Raw genomic sequence first — 27045 nt, forward strand, 5'->3', positions numbered from 1 at the left:
AGTGCGGTGTTGCAATCACGGCTCACTTGCACTCTTGGGATCAAGCCATCCTCTGGCCTTGGCTTCCCCGAGCACTGGGATTATGGGAGTGAGCCACTGCGCCCCACCCCAGCTCTTTTCTGAACGGAGTGGTTACTGCTGGTGCTGCGTGCTGCCTGGTGCGCCGCGTGGCCTTGCTAGAGCCCGTTTGTGCATGCTGGGGGATACTTGGCCGTGTAGTCCACGGCTCGCAGCCTGGCAAGAATGAGGCCCTGGGGGGTTTGGAAGAAATACAAGCTGTGGACCTCACCTGGAGGGGAGGTTTTGCAGGTGTGGGGAGGAAGAGAGGCTGGGTGGGAAGGTTCTGGTTGGTGGTGGGGAGGGAGGCTGTCCTTTGTCACGGCCCACCTCGGAGGGCAGAGGTCTCGTGACCATGGGGACCTGGCCTGCCTGAGGAGCTGGAAGGTAAAAAGGAACAGCAGAGACAGATGTTTGGAGGGATTCGGAGACTGGACAAGCCAACGGCACGAATGCAGGAAATGAAGGCTCAGAGCGAGTCTCTCTGCTCTTCCCTGCAGTGCCCAGAGCTATGGGGGGTCTCGGGGGAACATCGGGGGCCCATGAGAAAGAAAGTGGTGTGGACCCCAAACAAGTGGCAAGATGGATTTAAACGAGGAGCTGCATGGATTTCACAGACATCAGGCAACACTGGGTCAGTCTCTCTCTCTGCCATACACGTGTACACACACATAGACACATGCACACTCGGATCCAGGCACGCAGTCACGGCACATACCACAGACACGTACACTCAGAATGTGGCAGACCTACATTCACCAACAGATATAATGATTAACCTGCCCATACATAGACACAGACACGGACACACACATGTAGTGCACACACATGTACTCACAGAGGCACACAGACCCACTGCTCTGGGAAGCCGACCCCCACACACTCACAGACCCATTCACACAAACACTGACATACTTGGAAATGTCAACGTGTTCACCCACTCGGGACCCGTCACACACTGCTAGATGCCGTTGGACACTTTGATTCCCTCAGCCACATGGGCACACTCACATGTTATCACACAGGAACTCAAAAGCCAGGCAGTCACAGACACACAGATGCAGAAACAGTTTCCCAGCCGGACGCGGTGGCTCACGCCTGTAATCCCAGCATTTGCGGAGGCCGAGGTGGGTGGATCACCTGAAGTCGGGAGTTCGAGACCAGCCTGGCCAACATGGTGAAACCCCATCTGTACTAAAAATACAAAAAATTAGCTGGGTGTGATGGTGCATGCCTGTAATCCCAGCTACTTGGGAGGCTGAGGTAGAAGGAGAATCACTTGAACCCAGGAGGCGGAGGTTGCGGTGAGCTGAGATTGCGCTATTGTACTCCAACCTGGGCAACAAGAGCAAAACCCTGTCTCAAAAAACAAACAAACAAAAAGAAACAGAGTTTCACACCGTCTCCCTGGGTTTTTTTATTTGTCTGTTTTTGTTTTTGTTTTTGTTTTTTTTAGGCAGAGTCTCTGTCACCCAGGCTGGAGTACAGTGGTACGATGTCAGCTCACTGCAACCTCTGCCTCCCGTGTTCAAGCGATTCTCGTGCCTCAGCCTCCCGAGTCTTACTTGTATACCCGGCCATCCCTGGGTCTTATTTGCATAGCCTTTTTGGGTGGCCCTGAGGCTTTGGGCAAGTCTATCCCCCACTGAGTCAAAATTTGTTCCCCCTCGAGTGAACACAACCTTTTCTGAACTCCTGTTCCCAGCATCCCCACCGTGAGCATTCAGGGTGGCCCCACAGGTAGGGGGAATCCTCTAGTAACTGAGACAGAACAGGATGTTCGCTATTATATTTCATCCCAGAGGCCTTCAAACAGCACCTGCAGGGCGAGTCAGTCCCTCTAATTTTAGTAGAGATCGGGTCTCACCATGTTGGCCAGGCTGGTCTTGAACTCCTGACCTCAGGTGATCCACCCACCTCGGCCTCCCAAAGTGCTGGGATTACAGGCGTGAACCACCACGCCCCACCCATGTTATTTTATTTTAACACAGATAACTGTCTTTGAGTTAGAGACAGGACTTTGGGGCCCAGAAGAGGCGGGAACTCCAAGGGGCTAAGAGAGGGGAGGCTGGGCCCACAGAGGAGGTCTGGAGGGGAGTGTCCACCATGCTATTTGAGAATCCAGCAGGCAGGGCCTTAAGAGCAGCTCCATGCTCCAAAAAGAGAGAAACTGCCCCAAATGGGCCATCAGGACAGCTCCGGGAAAGGGGCCCAAAAAAACAACTTTAAACATCCCTGTTTCACTGACAGGAAGACTTCGGCCCAGAGTGGAGGGGAAACAGAGAAGCCTAAGCCTCAAATAGTTAGAATGGTAGCTGAGACCAAATTTTGAGAATTGGAAATGTTTGCATACCATACAAAGAAAATTAGAAAAATATATGGGGATTGGCAAAAAGGCACCCTCTTTCCCCAACACTTTGCCGCCGTCTGCTGGAAGAGTGTTGTAATGACTATAAAACACCGTGGTGTTGCAGCGCCCCCTAGCGCCATACAGTTGACAGTCACAGAACAGTTCCAAGAGAAATTTTTTTTTTTTTTTTTTGAGACGGACTCCCGCTCTGTAGAGCAGGCTGGAATACAGTGGCGCCATATCGGCTCACTGCAACCTCCGCTTCCTGGGTCCCGGTTCAAGCAATTCTCCTGCCTCAGCCTCCTGAGTATTTGGGATTACAGGCACGTGCCACCATGCCCAGCTAATTTTTTTGTATTTTTAGTAGAGATGGGGTTTCACCATGTTGACCAGGCTGGTGTTACACTCCTGACCTCGTGATCTGCCCGCCTCGGCCTCCCAAAATGCTGAGATTACAGGCGTGAGCCACCGCGCCGGGTGGAGAAATCTTAAAAAGACCGCTAACAAAAATGCTTTGAGGCCGGGTGCAGTGGCTCACACCTGTAATCCCAGCACTTTGGGCAGCCGAGGCAGGCAGATCACGTGAGGTCAGGAGTTCGAGACCAGCCTGACCAACATGGTGAAACCCCGTCTCTACTAAAAATACAAAAATTAGCTTGGCCTGGTGGCACACGTCTGTGATCCCAGCTACTTAGGAGGCTTGAACCCAGGAGGCGGAGGCTTCAGTGAGCCGAGATTGCGCCACTGCATTCCAGCCTGGGCGACAGAGCAAGACTCCATCTCAGGGAAGAAAAAAAAAAAAAAAAAAACCTTTGAGAATGCACAGCTCTGGGGGAAGTCGTGAGTTTTCTCTTCAGGGGTGAGGTTAGGGAACACCCGTGTACTAAAAAGGGAAAAATCAGATTAACCAGGCAGGATAAATTCTTGCCATCTTAAAATTTTTGTTTGCTAAAAGGGGTCAAAAGTTTTTCCCCAAATATTATTTTAGCATTAGGCATCAAAGGTTTTATTATCTCCCAGTGAATACACTCTATCCTCCTTCCTAGTTGTGTGCCCTCAGGCATATTGCTGCTTCTGTGCCTCAGTTTCCTCATCTGTAAAATGGGGCTGTTGCGAGGACCCCAAGTGCCCGTAAACCGCCCGACACATCAAGTGCTCAATGCTACTGCAAACTGGCTCAGGGCACAGACTCTGCAGCCAGTCAGCTGGTGCTCAAGTCCTGTTCTGCCATTTGCTGGCTGTGTGACTCTGAGCATGTAACTTAACCTCTCTGTTTCAACTTGCTTATCTGTAAAATGGGCATCTGAAAAGTGTCTGAGTCACTGAGTTAGAATGAAATGTTAATGCGTGTAAACTCTTAGAACAGGGCCAAGGGGCGGGGCATGGAAAATCACCCTGCTGCTCCTCGACTCATCCTGAGATGGGTGCCCACCCCGCCCCTCCTGGTCCCCTCAGGTTTTAACTGCTTCCACCCATTTTCCAGTGTCCAAATTCCTCAACCTGTTTCCCCCCATCTGTTGGACCATGGAGATGAGAGCCACGGGAGGGTGTGGGCAGAGGGAACCAGGGGCCCAGTTTCTCCATCTGTGGTGCTGGCCGGGAGGGGTGGGGTGGTGGCCTCCGTCCCTCTGGCTGCCAAGCAACTGACACCCCCCACAGGTGGGAAGCAGGGGCCCCACCCGGTGCTATGGAGGTTAGGTCATCTTTCTGCCTGCCCTGGTGGCCAGAGCTTGGGTCTGTGACCTAATCATGGCCATTGACAGATGGGGGTGGGGGAAGACAGCATGAAAGGGTCCAAGAGAACGACAAGGAGACAGAATTCGGGTTCTTCCTGCCTTGGAGTCTCTGTTCCATCCAGCTGGGCAGATGCCTGGGTCCATCCTGGTCGATGGGGTGGGAAGCACCTAAGACCCCACCTCCCCCCGGTTCTCTGGTCTTTCCTTCACAGCTTCCTTTGTCGGTGGCGAGGCTTCTTAGGACCCCTAATTCATGTCCACGACTCCTGGGAGTCCACATCTGCTCCTGCTAGACCCTGAGACTCCCCAGCAGCCTCCGACACCATTGCTTAGTGTCCACACCTGCCCCCAGCATCTCCCCCACCTCCGTGTGCCTGGCACGTCCCCAGCGTGATGACCCTGATCCAAACTTTAACTAGAGTGGTGTCCCCTACTTTAGCAGACTCCCGTGCTCAAGTGATCCACGTGCCTCGGCCTCCCCAAGTGCTGGGATCGCAGGCGTGAGCCCCGTGCCCGGCCAGCCCTGGATGTCCATCACCTGCTTCTATGGGCGTCTCTCCGTCACACTCCCTTTTGGAAGTTACTGTTTCTTTTTGGTTCAATTCATTGCCTCTAACTTCAGAGCCCTACTCATGTGTATTTATCCCCCTTGATTCCCCAAAACTTATCGACTTACCCAGACCTTCCCCCATTAAATGCTTTCCCTCCCTCCCATGGCCCTTCCGTTTCCCCGAGCCCAGCTCTGTGGCGTTGATCTGCTCAAAGTTTTGGTACTCGTGGTGGGTGTGCCTGAGTGTCTTTGTTCTGACTTTACTGAGACATTGATCGCCGTAAAGGTCCCATCTCTTGCAGCATCTTCTGAGTTTCTCTTCTCGTTTAAAAACTTCCTCCAATAGCCACTTGGAGAAAGATATAATTAGACCCATTCCTCACATCACGTACAAGAAGGAACTCCAAATAGACTGGAGATCTTGACATAAAGAAGAAAACCGTACAAAATCCAGAAGAAACCTGAGGGAACTTCCCTGAAACTCGGGTGTAGGGAGAAGTACTGACTCCCACGCCAGCACAATTAAAGAAATACTGATACATTTGGCTTCGTAAAAATAAACTTGTACCGTGGCAACAAACCACAAGTGAAGTCTAAAGATAAAAGACAGTCTGGGATATATACTTTCAAATGGTTAAGGTGGTACAGTTTATGTTATGTGCTTTTTACCACAATTTAACAAAAAAGGACAGAACGGGAGAAAATGATCTGCAACATACATCACAAGCATGGGGCCTCTGCTGTGTCCCCTCCGCGGCACTCCCACTGGAGAGCCCAGCCAGACCCGACAGGGAGGAGACGGCAGCCAGTCAGGGAGCACTCTTCAGATACAGGGAGGGAGAGGAGCGTGATCACCACAAACGTCCATGTCAAAGACAAAGAGGGGCTGAGGCAATGTTCCAGATTGCAGGAAATGAAAGAGACAATTGAATGTGTGGCAGGACATTGCTGAGGCACGTGCTACAGCTGGAATGCAGTTGGTTGATTTAAATGTAAACATTAATTGCTCCCTTGAGGGACCCAGCTGCCACGTTGAGAGAAGCTCAGGCCACGTGGAAGCCACACACAGGCGTTCAAGTGCCGGCCCAGCTAACAGCCCACAGCAACTGCAGTCACAGGAGTGAGCCCCCATGGAGTCCAGCCGGGCGAGTCTTCAGATGCCTCCAGCCCCAAATGCCCCCTGACCACAAATGCCTCAGCCCTCAGGTGCGCCCTGCATAGCCAAGCCCAGCCAATCACAGAACTGAGAAGACAGCAAGGCATTCATTGTTTAAGCTGGTGAGGGTTAGGGTGTTTGCTATGCAGCTGTGCAGCACGGCTGTAGCCTGGACTAAAGAAAAGGCTGGCTCCTGGGAGGTCACCTGGGAGCCCTTGGCGTGTCCTCCCTGATAGGAACGTCTCTTTATCTGGGGCCCTGGGCCACAGTGGACAGTCTATACTAAGGATGTGATTTAGGGTGGGGGCTGTGGGTCTCTCTGGAGGCTACGGTCAGCCACGCGGGGTGAGCAGTCCCCATGACCAATCCCTGAAGAAAACCTTGGATGCAGAGGCCCGGGTGAGCTTCCCTAGGTGGCCACACTCCAGTCCGCTGTCGCATCCATGCAGGGAAAATAAGTGCTGTCCGCACAGCTCCACGGGAGAGGGCAGTGGGACGCTCGTGCCCGCCTCTTCCCTCCGTTCATTCTCATCCCCATGTTCTCACTATAATAGGCCCTAACTGTGAGGATAATGGCCATACTGGGTCCTGGGAGACTTCCTGAACTGCAGCGGCAGGGAACCCCGACACCCAGTGAGTCTGAGGGCCTCACAGCTGCCCGCCTGGCTGACTCCCATCAGGTCTGAAGCACCCTCCCGACAGCCATGGTGGCTGTTTTTGTCTTTCCCATGGGAAATGAATGGCACTGGCAACCTGGGCCTCGTGCCTGTTTTCCTGAAGCCATGTGTACTTGGCTTCTGGACCCCAGAGCACCTGCCCCCAGAAGGCGGTGCACTTACTGTAAGGCTGATGAGACCCTGGCGCACCTGCCCCCAGAAGGCGGTGCACTTACTGTAAGGCTGATGAGACCCTGGCGCACCTGCCCCTAGAAGGCGGTGCACTCACTGTAAGGCTGATGGGCCTCAGAGAACACCTCCCCAGCGCCTACGCGCAATCAGGACCGCGGACGCCTCGTGTCTGCCTGGGAGGCCTCCAAAGGGCCAAACACTCCCGGACTTGGCCCTGCAGGAGTCATTTGCTGTAGACCATCCCCCAGCGCCACATACCACTGGAGAAAGCTGAGTCCAGAGGAGCTCAAACTTGAAAACGCAATCTCTCTGGAAGGCCAAGGCCTGGCAGGGCAGCCTGAATGGAATCCAATGTTACCAGTGACTAAGAGCCAACTGGGAGTGAGACAAGGGTCCTCTGGTCTCCCTGGATGACTGGAGATGCCTGCCTCATTGTGTGATGTTAAGAACCACTGCTGGGCCTGCCCTGAGCAGGGAGCAGGGAGCGGCACTGTCATGCTTGTTGCTGGAGCCAGCAAAGGATGAGGAGCTGCTTCCGCTTCCGCTTCTGCTCTGCTCCACTCAGTGCTGGCCTCATCGCCCCACCCAGGGGGCAGAACTCTCCCCGGGAGCCCACGGTGCTGGGCAGAGGCAGGGGCCACTTGGGCGGTCAGCCCAGAGCTGGGTGGGCCTGGCCAGTGGGACTTCGCGGCCTCCCCGCCCTCCGGATCTCCTGAGCAGGCAGTAACCCAACCCGGGCAGCTCCTGCGGCTCCATCATCCAGAGACAAGCTGACTTCCGATAATGACTTTATTTTAACATATTTAATTACAGACATAAAATAGCTGGGGAGGGGGTGAGCCCCAGCCTAGCCCCACCATGGGGCTACAGGAGGGGAGGCGTAGGCGAGGCCCCCCTGCTGACCCTCTCTCTGGGGGTCTTCCTGTGGTGGGGCCCTATTGCTTGAGTGTGGGAGGAGCCATGCAAATGAGGGGGGCAGGGCAGCCACTTGGCCCCACCCCAACCCGAGGACGGCCTCCCCACAGAATGCCCGGGCTGTGCCCCCAGCCCCAGCTGCTCCACCTCCTTCCTCTCTGTCCAGGGAGCAGACCGTCTGGCCAGCCCCTGACTCTGCCCCTACCCCCTCTGCAAACCTAAAGGGGAATAAATACAAACTTTACAAAGTAAAAGGGGATCCAACGTTGCCGTAGGGTGGGGCCTGCTCTGCCCCTGGCCCGGGGCCCAGGTCCGGTGGGAGTGGAGGGGCCCTGGGGTGCAGGCCACCCCGCCGTCACCTCACATCATTCCTAGCTGCAGCAGCGTGTTGGCATAGGCCATGGGCTTGACGTTGGGATGAGGCTGTGGGACCAGGGCAGGGGGGATAGAAGTCAGAACAGAGCCTCTGAGCACCCAGAGCACCCACCAGCGGAACCTACTCTCACCCCTTACCAGGGTCTTAGCCTCCTTGTCCCCAGGCCGGGATGGGAGGGGCGGGGGCCTTGAGGGGTGACTCACCACTGCTGTGAACTGGTGGAACTGAGGCCGTAGGTCAGAGCCCTGGAGGTGGATGTAGGAGGCTTTGTTCCCCCATCTGGTCACTGCAGGGACAGGAGCAGAGTGGGCAGTGTGGTCAGGACTGGGCGGGGCTGGAGGGTTAAGAGAAGGAAGGGCTGGGCAAGAAGGGACAGAGAGAGGGAGGGACAGAGCCATGACAGACACAGATGGACAGAGAGACAGGGACAGGAAAGACAGGAATCCAGGGGAAAGAATGGGAGGGGCAGGAGGATGGGGATGGGGATGGGGATGGGGAAAAGAGGGTGGGAGTGAGGGAAGCAGGAGCAGGAAGGGGCAGAGTGTAGCTCATGGAGGTGGACGCTCACCAGACCCCGCTAGGAATCTGCCCATGCTTCCAGCTTTGCCCACCCGGAGATGCAGGGAACAGAGGAACATGTCACATGGCACCACAGGGATGCAGTCAGTCTAGTCCAGGAAACAGTGACTCGTACAGCAGACAGCAGCCTATTCTTCAACAAATAAATGATGCTGGTAGGGAAAGACAGGGAACTCACAGGCAAAGAGACTGAAAATGTGGTCCTTGTTTAGGTCCTGTCTGGAAGAAGTCAGCTGGAAAAGACACTTAGGAGAGACCAGGAGAAAGAGAACTTGGCAGGATTTGGGTGGGGGCAAGGGATCAGCACTTGTGTGTGTGTGTGTGTGTGTGTGTGTGTGTGTTTTGAGATGGAGTCTTACTCTTGCCCAGGCTGGAGTGCAGTGGCACAATGTTGGCTCACTGCAACCTCTACCTCCCGGGTTTAAGCAATTCTCCTGACTCAGCCTCCCGAGTAGCTGGGATTACAGGTGTGCACCACCACGCCCAGCTAATTTTTGTATTTTTAGTAAAGACGGGGTTTCACCATGTTGGCCAGGCTGGTCTCAAACTCCTGACCTCAGGTGATCCGCCTGCCTCAGCCTCCCAAAATGCTGGGATTATAGGCATGAGCCACCATGCCCAGCCAGCACTCAAAAGTGTAAATATGATATTGTGGTTAAGAAAAAGATCCCTTTCCTTCTGAAACGTGCTGGGCAATCAATGGGAGAAAGATGAAGTGCCCGGGGCTTGCGGTAACACGGGGCGGCTGGTCAGCACCCGCAGGCTGGCCCCACTGGTGCTGCACGGGTGGGCAACGCGCACAGGGGTGTTTGTCATGCTCTTTTATCTGCTCTTGCCTGTCTTTGAAATGTTCCATCATAAAAAGGCAAAACAAAAACCAAGACAAAAACCCATGGCTTGGTAGAGGCCCTGGGCAGGAAAGGCAAAGACATACCAGTAGTTGGGGGCAGAGAAGACGGTGACACAGCAGCCTCCGTGAGCCACCTCGTAGCCCTCGGCCTCGACCTCGTGGCTGCGGATGATGTAGTCCAGGTTGTTCTCTTCCAAGAAGGCCTTGGTGACGTCAGGCCCAAAGTGACAGCTCACGCCCCGCTTGCTGACCGAGCGCCCATTCTGAGGGTGGGCAGATGGGAGAGACGGGTTCAGGGTGACTGTCTGCCTCCACCTGCTGCCCACAGCCCACACCCGCTGGCCCTGCACCCCACCCTAGCCTCACCTGCGGCTGTGGATCTGACCAGAGCAGGTCACACATGGGACCTGGTGGGGAGTGAGGGAAACATTAGGGACCCGTCCACCGCCCCGGGGGTGGTCACTCACAGGCCACCTCCTGGCCCGGCCAGGTGCTGACCCCACAGCCCAGCCTGGGTGGGTGTTGGGCAGGGGACATCCAGCATGGACATGGACATTCGGGACAGGCAACTGTGATTCTGAGCCACCCCCACCCTCTCTGCTGATCTGCCCTCCAGACCCCATTCAATCCCCTGTGGCCCCGAAGCCAGATAGAGCTTTCAATGACACTATTCAGATCAGGCCCGTCTCCCGCTCAAAGCCTTTGGTGACTCCACACTGCCCTAGGAACAAAGTTCCTCACTGAGGCCTGTAAAGCGCCATAGGATTTGGGCCCAGTGAACCCCATGTCCAACGTCAGCCCTCAAAGCACAGCCCTGCCCACTCGCCAACTTCTCCCTGCCTTGGGACCCCTCCTCGAGCCTGGAATATGCTCATCAGGCTCTGTGCTCGGCAGGTGCCTCTGCTTCCTGCAGTGTCAGCTCAAACCTCGCCTCCCTGGAGAGGCCTTCCCGACCACCTGGCACCAGCCCACCCAATCCATGTCCTCTGCAGCACTCACAGGGTGCATGTGCGTGTGCACCTGTGAGTGAACTCTCTGAAGTGTGCCCGACACTAGGACAGGAGCCCCAAGACCTCCCCTCCCTCCAGGGGTCCACAGCTGAACTCACAAATAAATAAGGACAGGTGTGCTCGGCGGTGACCGTGCCTTCACCCCACACCATGGTCACGACCGTGCTGCCATCACAGCCCCATGAAGGAGGTGCACTGGCCCAAGTCGCAGGTGAGGAAACTGAAGCTCAGACCCGCTGTTTCTTGCCAATGACACAAAGCCCATCCTCTGAGGCAGGGCCGGGTTGCAGGGATTGCTCAGCCCAGGCTGCCCCTTTCTGCTGGAGACACCTGGCCCCACCCTGCTCACCTGAATCTGGGGGTTGTCGATTTCGCTCAATTTTCCGGCTGTCATCCAGGGTGATGCCGTCTTCACTGAACAGGCCTCCGTGCATGATCTGGGGAGTTGGGGGATGCCGCTGTGAGGGAAGGTGCCACCCACCCACAGGCCCCAACTTCCTTCACCAGCACCTCTGCCCAGGTTTGGCTGGGTGGGGAACCCACACTGGGGGCTCAGGCCGTCCTCACCAGCACTTTGCCGTTGACGCACTGGGCCAACGGGAGCCACCCGAACACCTCGCTAAAGAGCTCGTACATCTGGGCTGTGCACTTGGCCTTCACCTCACCCTCGAAACCGTAGATCTGGTTCATGTTGTCTGTCTCGTGGTTGCCTGGCCAATACGGGGACAGAAGAGAAAGCTCAGCCCCCAGGTACATCAGTGTCCTCCAGCCTGGCACCCTCAAGGCCCAGAACTGTGCATGTGTCCCTTCCCCCATGGGCCTCGCACTTCCCACTGCGGTGCCTTCCAGACTGGAGGTACCAAGGGGGGAATCTTGACAAAAAGTAGGTCCATAGCTAGGCACAGTGGTTCATGCCTGTAATTCCAGCACTTTGGGAGGCCAAGGCAGAACTGCTTGAGCCCAGCAATTTGAGACCAGCCTGGGCAATATACTGAGATCTCTCTACAAAACAATTTTAAAAATTAGCTGGGCATGGTGGTGCGTGCCTGTAGTGCGAGCTACTTGGGAGGCTGAGGCCAGAGGATCACTTGAGCCCATGAAGTGGAGGCTACAGTGAGCTATGCTCATGCTACTGCACTCCAGCCTGGGCAACAGAGCAAGACCCTGTCTCAAAAACAAAAAGTAGGCCCATCTACAGAACATGTGCCCCAGCCCACCCCACCCTGAGCTCCATCCTTCTGTCTCAGACACAAGCACCCGGCCTCCTTCTTCCTACCAGAGCTTGGGGGCAAGGAGAAGGCTGCCCAGTCTCGCATCTGCTCAGACTCTGCTTGTCCAACTCCTTGGCCTGAGCACTTGTTGCCTCCTGCAACGAGGCCCACAGTAGGTGCTTCCTGAGCTTTGACCCTGTGCTGGACACTGCTGCGTGAACCCTGTGAGCCCAGGGACATGGGCATGCAGGCTTCGCCCCAGCCTATCACTCACCTCCCAACTCACCCCGACCCCGCCATGGGCAGGGCCTCCCCTTTGTGGCCCTCACATCGCGGTGAGCTCCTCTTGTCTAATCTCATCTGGACACCAAGAAACCTACATTTTCTTTTATTTTTATTTATTTATTTATTTTTAGACGAGTCTCGCTCTGTCGCCCAGGCTGGAGTGCAGTGGCACAATCTCGGCTCACTGCAAGCTCTGCCTCCCGGGTTCACGCCATTCTCCTGCCTCAGCCTCTCCGAGTAGCTGGGACTACAGGCGCCCGCCACCACGCCCGGCTAATTTTTTGTATTTTTTAGTAGAGACGGCGTTTCACCGTGGTCTCGATCTGCTGACCTCGTGATCAGCCCGCCTCGGCCTCCCAAAGTGCTGGGATTACAAGCGTGAGCCACCGCGCCCGGCCGACACCTACATTTTCAACACCCCTCGGAACCCCACCCACATCCCATGTCTCCTGAATCTCAGCCATATCCGAAGGGGAGCGCCTCAGCTCCTGGCCACACCCTGCTCTACATCTCCCCATCTTTGTCACTGGCAGTCATAGCCCTCCAGATGCTCCGGCCAAAACCCTAGAGGGCCCCTTTTGTTCCCTCTTTGTCTCACACCTGTGTCTCTTCCTCCAGCAAATACTCTGGGCTCTACTTCAAGTTCCTTACTTTTTTTTTTTTTCAAAGAGACAGGGTCTCGCTCTGTTGCCCACGCTGGAGTGCAGTGGTGTGATCATGGCTCACTGCAGCCTCACACTCCTGGGCTCAAGCAATCCTTCCACTTTGGCCACCCAAGAAGCTGGGACTACAGGTGCACGGTGCCACCATGCCTGGCTTTTTTTTTTTTTTTTTTTTTTTTGTTAGACTGAGTCTCACTCTATCGCCCAGGCTGGAGTGCAGTGACGCAGTCTCGGCTCATTGCAACATGTGCCTCTTGGGTTCAAGTGATTCTCCTGCCTCAGCCTCCCAGGTAGCTGGGATTACAGGCGTGCACCACCATGCCCGGCTAATTTTTATATTTTTAGTAGAGACGGGGTTTCACCACATTGGACAAGCTGGTCTCGAACTCTTGACCTCAGGTGATCCACCTGCCTTGGCCTCCCAAAATGCTGGGATTACAGGCATGAGCCACTGCGCCCGGCCTTTTTAAAAAATGTTTACTGGAGACAAGGTCTCACTGTGTTGCCCAGGCTGGTCTCAAACTCCTGGGCTGAAGTGATCCTCCTACCTTGGCCTTCCAAAGTGCTGGGATTACAGGTGTGAACCAGCACACTCAGCTCCAGGCTCTACTTCAATCAAAGAACCCAAATCTGACACCAAGCCTGAATCTGAGGGGGCACAGCTGCCTCATCAACAATCTCCTTGCTCCCACCCTCGGGCCCTGGTCTGTTCACTCAGTCACTCAGCTTGACTTTAGTGCCAGATTTAGGGCCACCCAGGAGCCTGTTTCATGCCCTTGTGCAAATTAGAAAAAGGGGCCCATCCTCAGACCCTTGTTTGCCATCTGCTGAAAAACGGTCAGAGTAAACATCCATTTCTACACTAGCTATGATGTAAATGCGTCCTTTGGTGTGATGCTATCGTGCAGTGCACAACATACTCAATCTTAAAAGGCCGCCCTGTGCATGATCTCCGAGTCCACAGAATAAATACAGCTGCAGCTATTATCCTTGCAGAGTGAGTGCCCCACCCAGGACCCCACAATGAACCCAAACCTTGTCACTTCCCAGCTCACCTCGAAGTAGGTGCAAGTGATCTGGGTACGGGAGCTTGAAGCCGAAAAGGGTGAGGATCACTTCTACAGAGAAGGAGCCTCGGTCCACAAAGTCACCATGAAATATCCGTCCTGCTGAGGAAAGCACGGCAAGCGTGGAGGGGAAGGGGTGGGGTGGGGTGGGGGGTGGTGGCAGAAAATGGGCAGATATGGGCCGCCCCTGCCTGGCCTCAAGGCTCCTGTCAGCACCTCCCAAGGAGCGAGGACTTGGCAGGGCTCAAGGGGTCTGGGTTTCTAATCCTTTCCTCACTGTGGCTCCAGCCAGAGCTTGGTGGCTAAGCCTCAGTAGTGTGGCACTGAGGACCTGCCTCCTGTCTCCCGGAAAGCCAATGGCGGGGAGGTGCGGGGACTAGTCAGTCCACCTGCTTCAGCTCTCCTCAGAGAGGCCTGGAGCGTGGGGGAGATGGGACACGGGCCCTCCCACTCAACAATGCATAGGCCTAGTGGCCCTGCAAGTGGCCATTCATCAAGCAAATACCATAATATGGGGAAATACTTATACAGCATCAAGTGTGGGCCGGGCCCTGTTCTTAACCGATCCTCCCAGTAACTGTTGAGTAACAGGGTTGCACATATTATTATCCCCCTTTGCAAGTGGGGAAACTGTGACACCAAGCAGTGAAGTAACCTGCTTCGGTCACACAGCTGGGAAGTGGCAAAGCCAGGATGGAACCCAAGTGTGGCCAGTGCCAGGTGCCATTCAAATGCGATCCTGAGGCAGACGAAGACAAGCCAGGACCCAGAGAGACTGAGATACCAGCTCAGGTCACATAGCAGGTGGGTGCTGGCCCAGGCCTGTCTGAGCCTGGAGCCTGGGGTGCATGGCCAGCCTGCAGGTCCACCCACACCTTGGTGCCCCAGCATGGCCAGGCCTCTCCTTTCCAAGGTCACGTCTTTTCCCTGGCAGGGGCTCCTCCCACTCTGTGCAGATCTGAGGCTGGGGCTGGGGGTGGAGGTGGGGAGAGGGTGGCTCTGCTGAGAAGGATACATAGGGGTTGGTCTCCGAGGGTAAACCGTTGAGCTCGAATATGTTGAGGAGGTCATAGAACCGGCCATGGGTGTTCCCGCATACTGTAATCTTCTCTGTCTGAAAGAAAAGCCACCGGAGAGGGAGGGGCCCAGAGAGAGACGTGGGGAGGGGGCAGAGGTGAGGGGAAGGGTAAGAGTTCACAGTAGACCCAGAAGAATCATGCAAAAGAGACAAGCAGGGAACACAAATGAAGAGGATGGGACAGAGCCCAAGAGGCCAGGAGAGAAATGGGATATTCAGGAGGAAAGGCACAGGGGTGGGGGTGTGAGGGAGAGAGGGAGGTGGATCTGCGAGTTCCTGAGCTCTGTGGCCCCTCCCCGGCCAGAGAGCCCACCCCCGCTGGCCCTCCCTGCACTGCCCCACAACGCGCACCTCTTTGAGTGTGGTTTCCACGAGCGTGCTCAGCTTGGAGAGGACCTCTTTGACCTGTACCAGAATCTGGAAGGCAGGGCAGACTCAGTGGGGCCGGCTGCAGGGGCTGCTGCCCAACCCGGACCCGAAAGCCAGGACTGTCCAGGAGACGCTGCTGGGCTGAGGGCGAGGGAGAAGCAGGGAGAGAAGAAAAAGGGCAGGGTAGGCCTGGGGGAGGGGGTGCAGGCGGGGCCGGAGGCAGCCACAGGCTTCTGTGGCCTGTGCAGTGCCAAAGCATTGCGATTGTTTCGTATGAAAACCTGATTTTTTTTTTTTTTTTTTTTGAGAGGGAGTCTCGCTCTGTCGCCCAGGCTGGAGCGCGGTGGCGCAGTCTCGGCTTACTGCAAGCTCCGCCTCCCGGGTTCACGCCATTCTCCTGCCTCAGCCTCCCGAGTAGCTGGGACTACAGGCGCCCGCCACCACGCCCGGCTAATTTTTTTGTATTTTTAGTAGAGACGGGGTTTCACCGTGGTCTCGATCTCCTGACCTCGTGATCCGCCCGCCTCGGCCTCCCAAAGTGCTGGGATTACAAGCGTGAGCCACCGCGCCCGGCCACCTGATTCTTGACTTATCTTAAAATACTCAGCATCGTGTGGAAATACATGTGTGAATCCAGATCGCAGAACATTTTATAAAAGAACTGGCCTGGACACAGCACAATGTCACTGTCATAAAAGAGTCTCCCAAAAAAAGGAAGTGAGACTTTCTAGGTAAAAAGAGGTAAAAAGGCAGGTCACAGGCAACAATGGTGCTTTCGAAGGACCCCGAATTTTTTAAAAGCAGCTAAAAAGGATGTTTTGGGGAAAGCTGGGGAGAATTAAAATATTAATAGATGTCGAGAAATGCAGATGATTTATTTTTCACAGATTGGAGATGACCTTGACAATGACATGCATATTTGTCAATGTTTCCAGATTTTCTGGATGGCCTGTGGACTGTCTACCTTAGTATTATCACATCAGTGATGAATTTCTAAGGTAGGACAATTCAACTGTGGTCATACAAGAGGACGTCTTTGTTTTTGGGAGATCCAGGTTATGATGGCTGCAACTTACTCTCAAATGGGTTAGGGGAAAAAAAAAGAAAAAAGTATACACATACAAATGCATATGTAAGTAGACAGACACATAAAGTTAACGCATTCAAATGTTCACAAGTGGTGAATCCGGGTGAAGGGTGAACGGATGTTAACTGTACTGTTATTTCAGCTCTCTGTAGGTTTGACAATTTCCAAAATAAGCTGGGGGAAGAGGTGTTGAGAAAATGCAGGAGGCATCCACTTCTAGTCAGAAGGTAGAAACGTTACAAAAGACTGTCTCGCCCTAAAGGTGAAAATGAGCCAAACAAGCAACAAAATCAAATTTAAAGCCAGCTGAGAGCTGGCAATGCAAAGGGACCTAAATTAATCAAAATGCAGACAGGACGAGCCCTTCCTTGGGGAAGGAGCCCACAGTTTTCATCCTGGTGCGTGGCAGGAGGGCGGGATGCCCCCACGTGAGGGGAAATGAGTGGAAGTTCATGACCGTGTGGGGATTGGCATGACAGATGAAGACTCCAGTGAGCCCCAGCACAGCCTGCCTCTGTCCCCCCCGCCAACTCCCTCACACCGCCTCACACGGGCTTCATGGAAGGTTGGGCGTGAGGGAGTGCGGTGCAGAGAAACCTCCTGAGGTACAGAAGTGGGGGTGAGACTGGAGAGCGGGGAGCACCCCAGTGGCCCCACAGTCTGGCGGCAGGGCTGAATACCAGAGGCCTCCCACAGTTCCAAAAGCTGGCGACTTTAAAACATAAAGACATCCCTGGAATTCTGCCAGGGCTAAGATCCCAAGCTCTGCTGAAGGGAAAGTCCTAATTCTACTCTGAACACATTTAAAGCCGGCGTTAAAGAAACTCCAACAAAAGCTGCCCCTAAACTACAGATGAGATTCACACAGCCCCTCCCTCTTGTGGCTCAACAGGAGAAATGTGAGCCATTTTCTTATTTGTTTATTTGTTTTAAGACAGGGTCTCACTCTGTCACCCAGGCTGGAGTGCAGTGGCTCGATCACAGTTCACTGCAGCCTCAACCTCCCAGGCTCAGGTGATCCTCCCCACTCAGCCTCCCAAGGAGCTAGGACTACAGGTGCCAACCACCATGTCTGGCTAATTTTTGTATTTTTTTGTAGAGATGGGGTTTCTCCAAGTTGCCCAGGCTGGTCTTGAACTCAAGGGCTCAAGTGATCTGCCCACCTTGGCCTCCCAAACTGCTAGGATTACAGGCCTGAGCCATGGTGCCCAGCCTGAGTGTGCCATTTTCTGAGGAAAAACTTTATTTACTTCAGAGTCTCTAATGTTCTTTTATATAAAATGCCTGGCATACAATAAAATTGTATACTTTGCCTACACTTTTGAAACTGACCCAATAGTCCCATAGATAGTTTTTTGGATAAACATAGGAAATTGACCCTTCTGGTCTTTAAGCTTGAGACTTAATTTGTTTTATCTGAGTTCCTTTCACTTTCAGGCCTCTCAAAAACAAAAAGTATCAAAGAACTGAAACTCACCAGATCATCACATCCAGACAATAAGATAATGGACTTCTCATTCATCATGTTTGCTTCCCTGCCCCTCCCTAGTTCCTGTTTTCTTACACATTGTTACATTTCTTCCCTGCTATATAAACCCCTGATTTTAGCTGGTCAAGGAGATGAATTTGAGATTGAACCATCTCGTCAGCGGTAGCACCCAGTTAAAGCCTTCTTCCCTTATTGGCTTTCTGTGCTGTGAGCAGCATGACCTAGACCAGACCCCTGGTGTTTTGGTAACACTTTGAAGATAATGATAGCTAATACTGGTCAAGCACTTGCTGAGTGCCAGCCACCATCCTCAACACTTGGTGTTATCTGCATTGAATAGCCTCAGTACAACACTGCAGGGATTCAGTTATCACTGATTCACGCTTTCAGAAACAGAGGCCCCAAGAGATAAAGAAACTTGCTGTCTCCGGCCGGGCACGGTGGCTCATGCCTGTAATCTCAGCACTTTGGGAGGCTGAGGTGGGCGGATCACCTGAGGTCAGGAGTTTGAGACCAGCCTGACCAACATGGTGAAACCCCATCTCTACTAAAATATAAAAAATCAGCCGGGCGTGGTGGTGGGTGCCTGTATTCCCAGCTGCTTGGGAGGCTGAGGCAGGAGAATCGCTTGAACCTGGGAGGCAGAGGTTGCAGTGAGCCAACATCACTCCACTGCACTCCAGCCTGGTGACAGAGCAAGACTCTGTCTCAAAAAAAAAAAAAAGAAAGAAAGAAACGTGCTGTCTCAAGCTTCTGTCACTGTAACAAATTACCGTAAATGGATTGACTTAAGGCAACACAAAATTTATTGTCTGCCAGTTCGGGAGGTTACAAGTCTGAATGATCAGCAGGGCCGTGTTCCTTTGCAGGCTCCAGGGAAGAGTGCGTGTCCTCACCTTTCCCAGCGTACAGGGGCCACCTGCATTCCTTGGCTTGGGGCCGTTTCTTGCATCACTCTAGACCCCGCTTCCATTGGCACGTTTCCTTCTCTGATTCGGACCCTCCCATCTCCCTCTTCTTTTTGAATTTTATTTATTTATTTATTTATTTAGATAGAGTCTTGCTCTGTCGCCCAGGGCAAACTTCGCTCACTGCAATCTCCGCCTCCCGGGTTCAAGCGATTCTCTTGCCTCAGCCTCCTGAGTAGCTGGTACTGTAGGCACCTGCCACCACATCTGGCAAGGGGACGGACAGAAAAGGCCACCCGGTGCAGACAGGAAAGGGAGGCAAGGGGACGGAAGGGAAGATGCCTGGGGTGGATGGAAGTCAGTGCCCTTGGGTGCTGGTATCTGTCTTTCCGGCCACTGCTAGATCAGGCTTCTGAGCCTGTTGGCTGTCAGGGCCGGACTGTGCCCCATAGGTGCCATGGCAGTCCCTGTGAAGTCCACCAGGTGTCACTAGGCAGCATACAGGTAACAGGCCTGGAAGATCCCCAACAGCCCAGCTGGACATGCTCAGACACTCTGGGGCTCCTCGTTCACTGGGACAAACTCCAGGACCCAGTGAAGGAAACGGGAACACACCAGGCTGAGCAGTATGGCTAAATCCATTTATTCCAAAATCAAAAGCAAAATAAACAGAAGTCGCATCACCAAGGGAGCCAGGACCCCATCTCCGCCTTCTTCCTCTGTCCTATGCTAGCAATAAATACGTTTCCCAGATGCAAGTAATTATTAGAACCTTCTCCCCATATGCCAGCTCCAACCTCCACTAGGTACGATAGAGGGGCGGTCACACCCCCTAGAATATACAAAATGTTATACAGATACGATATATACACTGGGGAAGTGGGGGTCACCCCAGCAGCCCGTGCCCTCGCCTGGTCTACTGTTAGCCCCACTGTCCCGCCTCAGCTGCCTTTCTGAAGAAGATGGGAGCCCCCTGAGGGAAAAGTTGCTTTGGTGAGAGTAAGGAGGCCATCAGACCTCCTCCAAACCAACCAACTCCACCAACCTCTGGCTCTTAAATAACAAGCATCATCGTCCAGAAATTTAAGGACTCAGCCCTGGTCAAGGTGGCAAACGGTCTGTCTCCCCCTATTAGACAGGGGTCTTGTCTTGCTACCCTAATGGTAAAGGGGTGACTGGGAAGGGGTTGCAGGGACATGGTGGGAGCGGAGACTCCAGACGCACTTCTCCAGGCTTATGCTGACAGGGGCCTGCTTTTATTTGTTTTTATTTATATCCCCTGACTTTTTTTTTAATCCCATAACTTCTTTTTCATAACTTTTTAAATAACTTTTCATACAACTTTTTTCTACTTTTTTTGACACACTTTTCCACATTTTTTATCCCATAACTCTTTCATCCCATAACTTTGTTTGTTCTTTTAATAAACACACTTATATAGTTAGAATTTTGTAAAAATAAAAACAGATTATCTCATGCCAAGCGTGCCCATTATTTGCACGCTATAGTATTTAATACTATAGTTTTCAAGACACACAAAATTTTAAGGCAAAAACAGCACTTTGCAACAATTTCATAATTTATTACATTACAGTAACATCACAGCAGTCAACAATGCCACTTTAGGCAAAAGTCAGTATTTCCATTATACATTCTGTTTGTAAGAATTGATAAGTAGGTAAAAGTCATTCTAAGAAAACTTGGCAAATAAAGCTTTGGACTGGAATTGGCATTTCTTTCTCTACTTTTCCTTCCCCTGGTTTCTTTCTTTTAAACTACAGTATTCGTATTTAAAATGTTTTAACTGATTTCAAAACATTAAGATAGCAGTTACATTTTTGAATGGTTATATTATTTTTAAATGACTAACAAAGTTTTAGAGAAATTATATTATGGATAGGGCTGATTTACATTTTCACATTTTCAAAAAATTAGCTTTGGTTTTAGAACTGATTTTTTTCATTTTGAGAAAACCTATCAGGTTTAATGAAATACTTAAAAATAATTATCATATATTGCAGTCTTTAGATAGGTATTTTGATTCTTCCTACAGAAATTCACATTTATTCAGTTAAACTCACATTTTAAAATTCTGTTTCTGATGATCTCTAACCTTCTAATGTTGCCTTCTAAGCAAATTGAAAGCTGCCTTTTACTGAATGAGGAAGAGCGCAAACACTTGGCTGAATGAGGTATTGCAAAAGACTGCGTGCACTTTGAAGAAAGACTTAAGTTATTGTCACACGATTTCCGTTCTTTTTAGCTTTTTGTTAAACATATGACAAAATACCTACACAAAGAGTGGTATTTCAGTTAATACAGTACATTTATTTTTCCGACTGACATTCAGCTTAAATATGCCCGTATGTGATTTAATCCATAGGTACCTGATGAACACATTATTGTCAGATTGGTTGCAGATGCTAAACGCTATCTGAAGGTCATTCCTAGTCATTTATATGTGTCAGGGTAAAAGTGAAGTGATTTGAACTATAAAAATACCTTTGAAATAATTTATCAATGAATTAGGTAAACCCAGTTTCAGAATGATAAAGAAAAACTGTGAGACCAAATAATGTGGCTAATTAACAGTGGCAGGATTTCCAGCCCGAGGGTTTAAAATGGACTTAAAGTAACTGTCTTTAAACTGAACTCAAAGAATGCAAAAGCGGCAAGTTCAGAAAATAAAAGGCAAGAACAGGACCTTAAGTCCATTTTAAACCCTTGGGCTGGAAATCCTGCCACTGTTAAGTAGCCACATTATTTGGTCTAACAGTTTTTCTTTATCATTCTGAAACTGAGTTTATCTAATACATTGATAAATTCATACAATTTGGAAGAGTCAATTGAAGTCACAAGGGCTCGATATTTGCACTCTTTCAGTGAATGCAGGCAATTCTCTTATTCAATCTGTAAAATCCTATTATTGATCTATTAATGTCATATTTATAAAAGTATCATGAGGATGCCAAATGCTAAAAATGGAGATGGTCTAGTAACTAGAAATGCCCACCCCAGGGAGCGCAGATACAACTCTCCCTGCATCCTAATGATATGATGTATTTTGGAACACAGACATTAGAACTTCATGAAGTTTTAGCTGTTGATTCTTTCCCAGGCATCCTCCAGTTATGATTTAGGCAACACATGACTGAAATAATTCATTGATCATGCACATTAACATAAATATTACACAAAATATGCCTCTAACTGAAACCGACAGGTGTAAAAACATATTTCACTCTTCGTAAAGAACTTTGTGAGGAAATATAACTCTGTAATTGTATAGACACTTTTCCTCATAACACTTTGACATTCACAAACAGTAGATTGCGCTGCAGTTTGTAAACATTTTAAGTTGCATCAATTTCTCCTTGATTTTCAAATGTAGTATAATACTGTCTACTAAAACTCCTTTTTGTTTCAACTAAGTACTCTCACATGTGTTAGTTTATAGTAACGTTTCTTATTATTTTTAAAGTGTTTTCCATTCAAAGAAAAGAAGTAAATTCCCATGTCAGATGGTTGAAGACTAGGCATTAGCCAGAGAGGTCTAGATGGTAAAATCCATCTTCTAGCCTCAAATAAGCTCCATGAACATAGAGGAATGCCAGGTGTCACACAGCTTTCCTTCACTCGAATTCATTCTTGACTAGAGCCTGTATGCCTGTTCCAGGGACATTTAAACTCTTCAAGGATTTCTTCTGATCTTTACTAAATACATTAAGAAGAATGCCAACCAGTGCCTTTTTGTGTACTGGGACATGTAGTCATGTGATTAAAACAGGGAACGTGAACTCTGACTTTAAAATGTATTGTAGATACAAATGCTCTAAGCTACAAAAGGTTTTCCACATCCAGAGTCATGATGGGAGCCTTTCATTCCTCAGAAATAATCCCTTTTCAGGTCGTCAAAAAAGAGTACAACTGCCACAGCTCATGATGCAGTATCTTCATGAGCCCAGAGCACATACAAATCCTAAGGGAACTACCATAGTACAGTGCTCATTCTTGGCACCGGAACAAATGAAACATCTTCTATCCTGCACACACCTGCCAGAGCAGGCCACTCTCCTCTTCTGGGAGATTTAAAAAGCTCCCCAAAATGTTATTACTCCCATCCCCAATACACAGAAAAAGGGGGAAAGGCTGTTTCCAGTGTTCCGCCTTTAAACAGCTGTAAATGTCAGTACTCACAGTGGCATATTACAAAGTAATAAACTGCGCACTGGAGGGCAAACCACATATTGAGCTAATGAAGAGCTCACTGTGATTAGGATTCGATCAAACATAACAGCAGAACGTAAGCAAATTTTATCTGAATTCTCTAATGAATATACATGCTGCACTAACATTGAAAAAGCATGGCAGCCTATCCCAAACCAGCAAGAACAGTTGAGTGCATATAGTGGGTCTTTGTGTGTTTGAACTCCCACCACATAAGGGCAAACTCGATATGCATGCTAACGTCCTATAATTATCAAATTTAAAAAAAATGCTAAAGGATGTCAGAGTGAACACGAGGGAAAGACCCACTCTCCTTTAACTTTTTACAAATAAATTTAAACTATAAATTAGAAACACAAATAAATTTAAACTATAAATTAGAAACACAAATAAATTTAAACTATAAATTAGAAACACAAATAAATTTAAACTGTAAATTAGAAACACAAATTTAAACTATAAATTGGAAACACAAATAAACATAAGTGGCTCTAACTTTCAAATGAAGTAAATGAGTTGTGTAGGAGATTAACCCCTTAACTTTTTTTTTTTTTTTTAATTTCTTGACCAGCGCTTCGCTGATGGTGATGTTTATCTCCCTGTTCTCGGCAGCCCGAAAAGAATGGCATGCAGCCTCTCCTGTACCAACAGCTTCTCCAGCCAAGCCTGGGTGCTCCTGGGGAGTCCTGCGTTACAGAAAGCAGCCGCTGGATCTGCTGTGCAGTGGGGTTGTCATGGGGAGAACCCTCCCTGTCCTCTCCTGGTGCAGGCTCCACGCTATCAATGAGGCTCACCTCATAAAGATCTTCAGAGGGAGGGAGCGGGGTGTGAATCTGAGCACAATGCGAGCCTCCCCTGCTCCTGACTGCCCACCCCACCTGAGGGCTCTACTCACCACGCTGCTTGTCAACAACACCCCAGCTCCTGTGGGATTGGGGCTCCTGGAGCGGTACACAGGTACCGGTCTGGCTGCTGCTGCACACTCTGAGCCTCTTGGCTCTTCAGCTCCACCTGCAGGAAGACCCTGGGCATGAGGGCATGTGGTGGCCGGCTTCCAGATTCCTGGCCCATTAATAGGGTAGCAAGGGCACTGTGGGGCTCTGTGGCCTGCCCAGGCCCCTGAGCCCTTGCTCCAGGCCGAAGAGACTGCCTCCCTTGCCTAGAACCCCATGCCTCCTTCCCCAGCCTCAAATCTCACGTCCTTTTTCCCAGCATTTAAACTGTAGGCCACAGACTGGTGGAAAAGCAGGGGGAGCCAACCACCATCTGCTAAGTGTGCTACATGCCTCATGTTTCCACATATTATCTCATGTAATCCTCAGCACCTCTGCAAGGAAAAGGCTAACTTCCTTTTGAAGTTAAAGAAACAGAGGCTTAGAGAGGCAAAGTAGTTGAATTATGACCAGTGGAACTGAGGTCAGAATCCAGTTTGAATCTAAGGAGTCTTTTTTGTTTTTGTTTTGTTTTGTTTTGAGACAGTGTCACTCTGTGTCCCAGGCTGGAGTGCAGCGGTGCGATCTCAGCTCACTGCAACCTTCACCTCCCAGGCTCAAGTGATTCTCGTGTCTCAGCCTCCAGAGTAGCTGAGATTACAGGCATGCACCACCAGGCCCGGCTAATTATTTTTTTTTTTTTAATTTTAGTAGAGATGAGTTTTCACCATGTTGGCCACGCTGGTCTCAAACTCCTGACCTCAAGTGATTGTCCTGCCTCAGCCTCCCAAAGTGCTGGGATTACAGGTGTGAGCCACCACACCCGACATAAGGAGCCTCTTATACCACTGTCTCTTCCTCTGTGATTGGGGGGCTCCATGCCTCTAGCTGGGATGATGATGTCCAGACCTGGGAGGAGCCCAGGGCTACCCACCTCTAAAAGTCAGAGGACAGGAAGCAAGAAATAGTCATAGGACTGCCCTGGAGGGTGCTGGAGTCACCTGCCCCCAGGCTGCAGCTGCCTCTGGCCTGGCACCTCCCCTCCCCAGAGGCTGGTGCCCGCCTCCCAGCCATTCTTGGATGGGTCGGAGGTTACCATCTCTTTCAGCTCACCCAGCTTCTTCAGCTCCTCCAACTGGACTGTGCTCTTGTTCTCGTTGTTCTGGACAGAGAGAAGCAATCAGTGGCCACCCACTAAAACTGGAGACCCCAGAACTTGGTGTCTGCCTCCCATGGCACCAGGAAGGGTGGAGGCAGGTTAGAAAAATCATCCCCTCTCTCCCACAGCCATCAGAGCAGGGCTCTGGCTCGCAGGTACCTTTAGAAGTACCATTTCATGTGAAGGCTACGATGCCCCATTTTACAGGTGGGGAAACAAAGGCCTTGAGGGCTAGGGAAGAGGGCAGCCTCCCCAGGTGGGGCAACGCACCAGCTCCTCGCAGCCACTGTGTGGCTCGGTCCGCTACCCGTAAAGGGCTTCCCACCCTACCTCCAGCATCCTCTCCAGCTCCCGCAGCCTCTCCAGCTCCCGCAAAGTCTCCTGCTGCCACCGCCTCTCATCCTGCTCCCGAAGTCTGTGCTGTTCCAGCAGCTCCTCCACCTCATCCACCAGCCTCTCCTGCTCCTCCTGCCGCCTCTCCTGCTCCTCCAGCCGCCTCTCCTGTTCTAACAGCTTCTCCACCACTTCCAGCAGCCTCTCCTGCCCTGGCAGCTTCTGCTGGCACAGCCTCGTCTCCAGTTCACGTATCTTTTCAGCTTGTTCATGTATCCTCTCCTCCTGTCTCATGTTGAGGAGACTCAACAAATGATTGTTTTCCACCTCGGCCTGCAGCTGTCTTCCCATGTTCTCCAGCTCCTTCCTGAGGTGGTTGGTCTCCTCTTGTAGCTGCTCCACCTCAGAAATGGGGTGAGAAAAACTCAGGGGTTGTAAGATCAACTGCCAGTCTTGCAGCAGTAATGACAGTTCCTAGGGGGGCTGTGACATCACTACATTCCACTCCTCCCAGGGGAGGGGACCACATCAGCGTGATGCCCAAGTAACCGCTCCACGATGGGGAAGGGAAACACGGGGTTTTGACCCAGGTCCTGGGAGACGCCAGCCCAAGAAGCCCAGGGAGGTCGAGCTTGGGGCAGCAGGAGGGGAGGGCAGAGTCTGCAGTAGGGAGCCCCAGGAGTCACCAGCCCAAAGTCACCCATGGATGACTGGCGAGGGCGGGGCCTGGGGCTGGGGGACCCAGGTCCTGGGAGACGCAAGCCCAAAGAGCCCAGGGAGGTTGGGCTTGGGGCCACAGGAGGTGAGGGCCGAGTATGGAGCAGGGAGCCCCAGGAGTCACCCGCCCAAAGTCACCCTGGGGTGACTGGCAAGGGCAGGGACTGGGCTCCTTGCTGAAGGGGTGGGGCTGACTGACAAGACTTTTGGTCGGGGGAGCCCAGAGGCGCTGGGGTTGGGGGGCCCAGTCTGGTATGCCTCAGGACTGGTATGGACTCTGGCACCGGTCTTGTCATCAGAGGGCGTCTGTGGCTGGATTGGGGGCCATGACCTGGTGTGTTTTACCTTTTTCTTGGCTGCGGCCAATTTCCCCTGTTGTATTTTTTCTGACATCGCGGGATGTGGAGGGAGGCGGGGTTGGGGCCACCTCAGCGAAATCCCAGTGAGCACTGCTGAATGCCTCCGGTCACCTACCAGGCAGCTGTGCGACTGAGCCACAAGAGGCGTAACCAGGGCCCCACTAGAATGCAGAATAGGGGCGTGGCCTTAATGCTCCAAGCCCATTGGTCAGTGAGAAAGATGAAAGGGAAAGGAGGCGTGGCCAGGCAGCAGCATGTCCAGAAGGACCTGTGGCATCATAAGGAAAGCAGCCCATGCAACCGCTGACCCCGCCCACTCAGAGAGAGGGGAGGGGCCCCCCACTCTGGGAGAGGGGAGGGGCTGGCTTTTGCTTTAAAAGCTTTAAAACTGTAAAAAGTAAACTTTAAAAAATATATGTGTGTATACTTTAGATATATGTGTGTCCGTGTGTGTGTATCTATGTGTGTATCTATGTGTTCCTCCAGAGCTGTCTTCATTATCCAGCTTCTATGCAAAGTCTGTGATTTTGGCCTATATTTTTCATCTTCAAATGGAGCACAAGAATTACAATATTACCTTAACTGAGATATAGATCCTATATAAATGGAAAATCCATAGCATGCTTGATGATTAATGAAGCCGACTATAGTATCCAACATCCCAATAGGACAAAATAAGCACAATGATTTCTCTCTTTTGGAAAAATGTTTGTCTTATTCTCCTACATTATTGTT

General features: G+C 51.5%; 2 protein-coding genes across 2 annotated transcripts; both read right to left on the bottom strand.

The window, feature by feature from the left end:
• Positions 1 to 7468: 7468 nt before the first annotated feature.
• Positions 7469 to 16635, bottom strand: LOC129460174 (serine/threonine-protein phosphatase 5-like). Its single transcript, XM_063614983.1, is given in 11 exon segments — positions 7469 to 8035; positions 8192 to 8263; positions 8265 to 8274; positions 9502 to 9680; positions 9784 to 9824; positions 10777 to 10864; positions 10995 to 11137; positions 13641 to 13748; positions 14670 to 14762; positions 15082 to 15380; positions 15677 to 16635. Coding segments are annotated over 10 exon segments (1074 nt in total). The 5' UTR covers positions 15359 to 15380; positions 15677 to 16635; the 3' UTR covers positions 7469 to 7972.
• A 3509-nt stretch (positions 16636 to 20144) lies between these two features.
• LOC129459899 (golgin subfamily A member 6-like protein 9) lies at positions 20145 to 26578 on the bottom strand. The gene is made up of 5 exons (XM_063615948.1): positions 26297 to 26578; positions 25232 to 25636; positions 24856 to 24904; positions 23706 to 23821; positions 20145 to 23496 (listed from the first exon to the last, which is right to left on the bottom strand). Exons 1-5 carry the CDS (start codon positions 26342 to 26344, stop codon positions 23347 to 23349), a joined length of 768 nt encoding a protein of 255 aa, XP_063472018.1. The 5' UTR covers positions 26345 to 26578; the 3' UTR covers positions 20145 to 23346.
• Between the last annotated feature and the right edge of the window lie 467 nt (positions 26579 to 27045).

This window comes from Symphalangus syndactylus, chromosome 13, assembly GCF_028878055.3.
Source record: "Symphalangus syndactylus isolate Jambi chromosome 13, NHGRI_mSymSyn1-v2.1_pri, whole genome shotgun sequence".
Lineage (NCBI taxonomy): Eukaryota > Metazoa > Chordata > Mammalia > Primates > Hylobatidae > Symphalangus > Symphalangus syndactylus.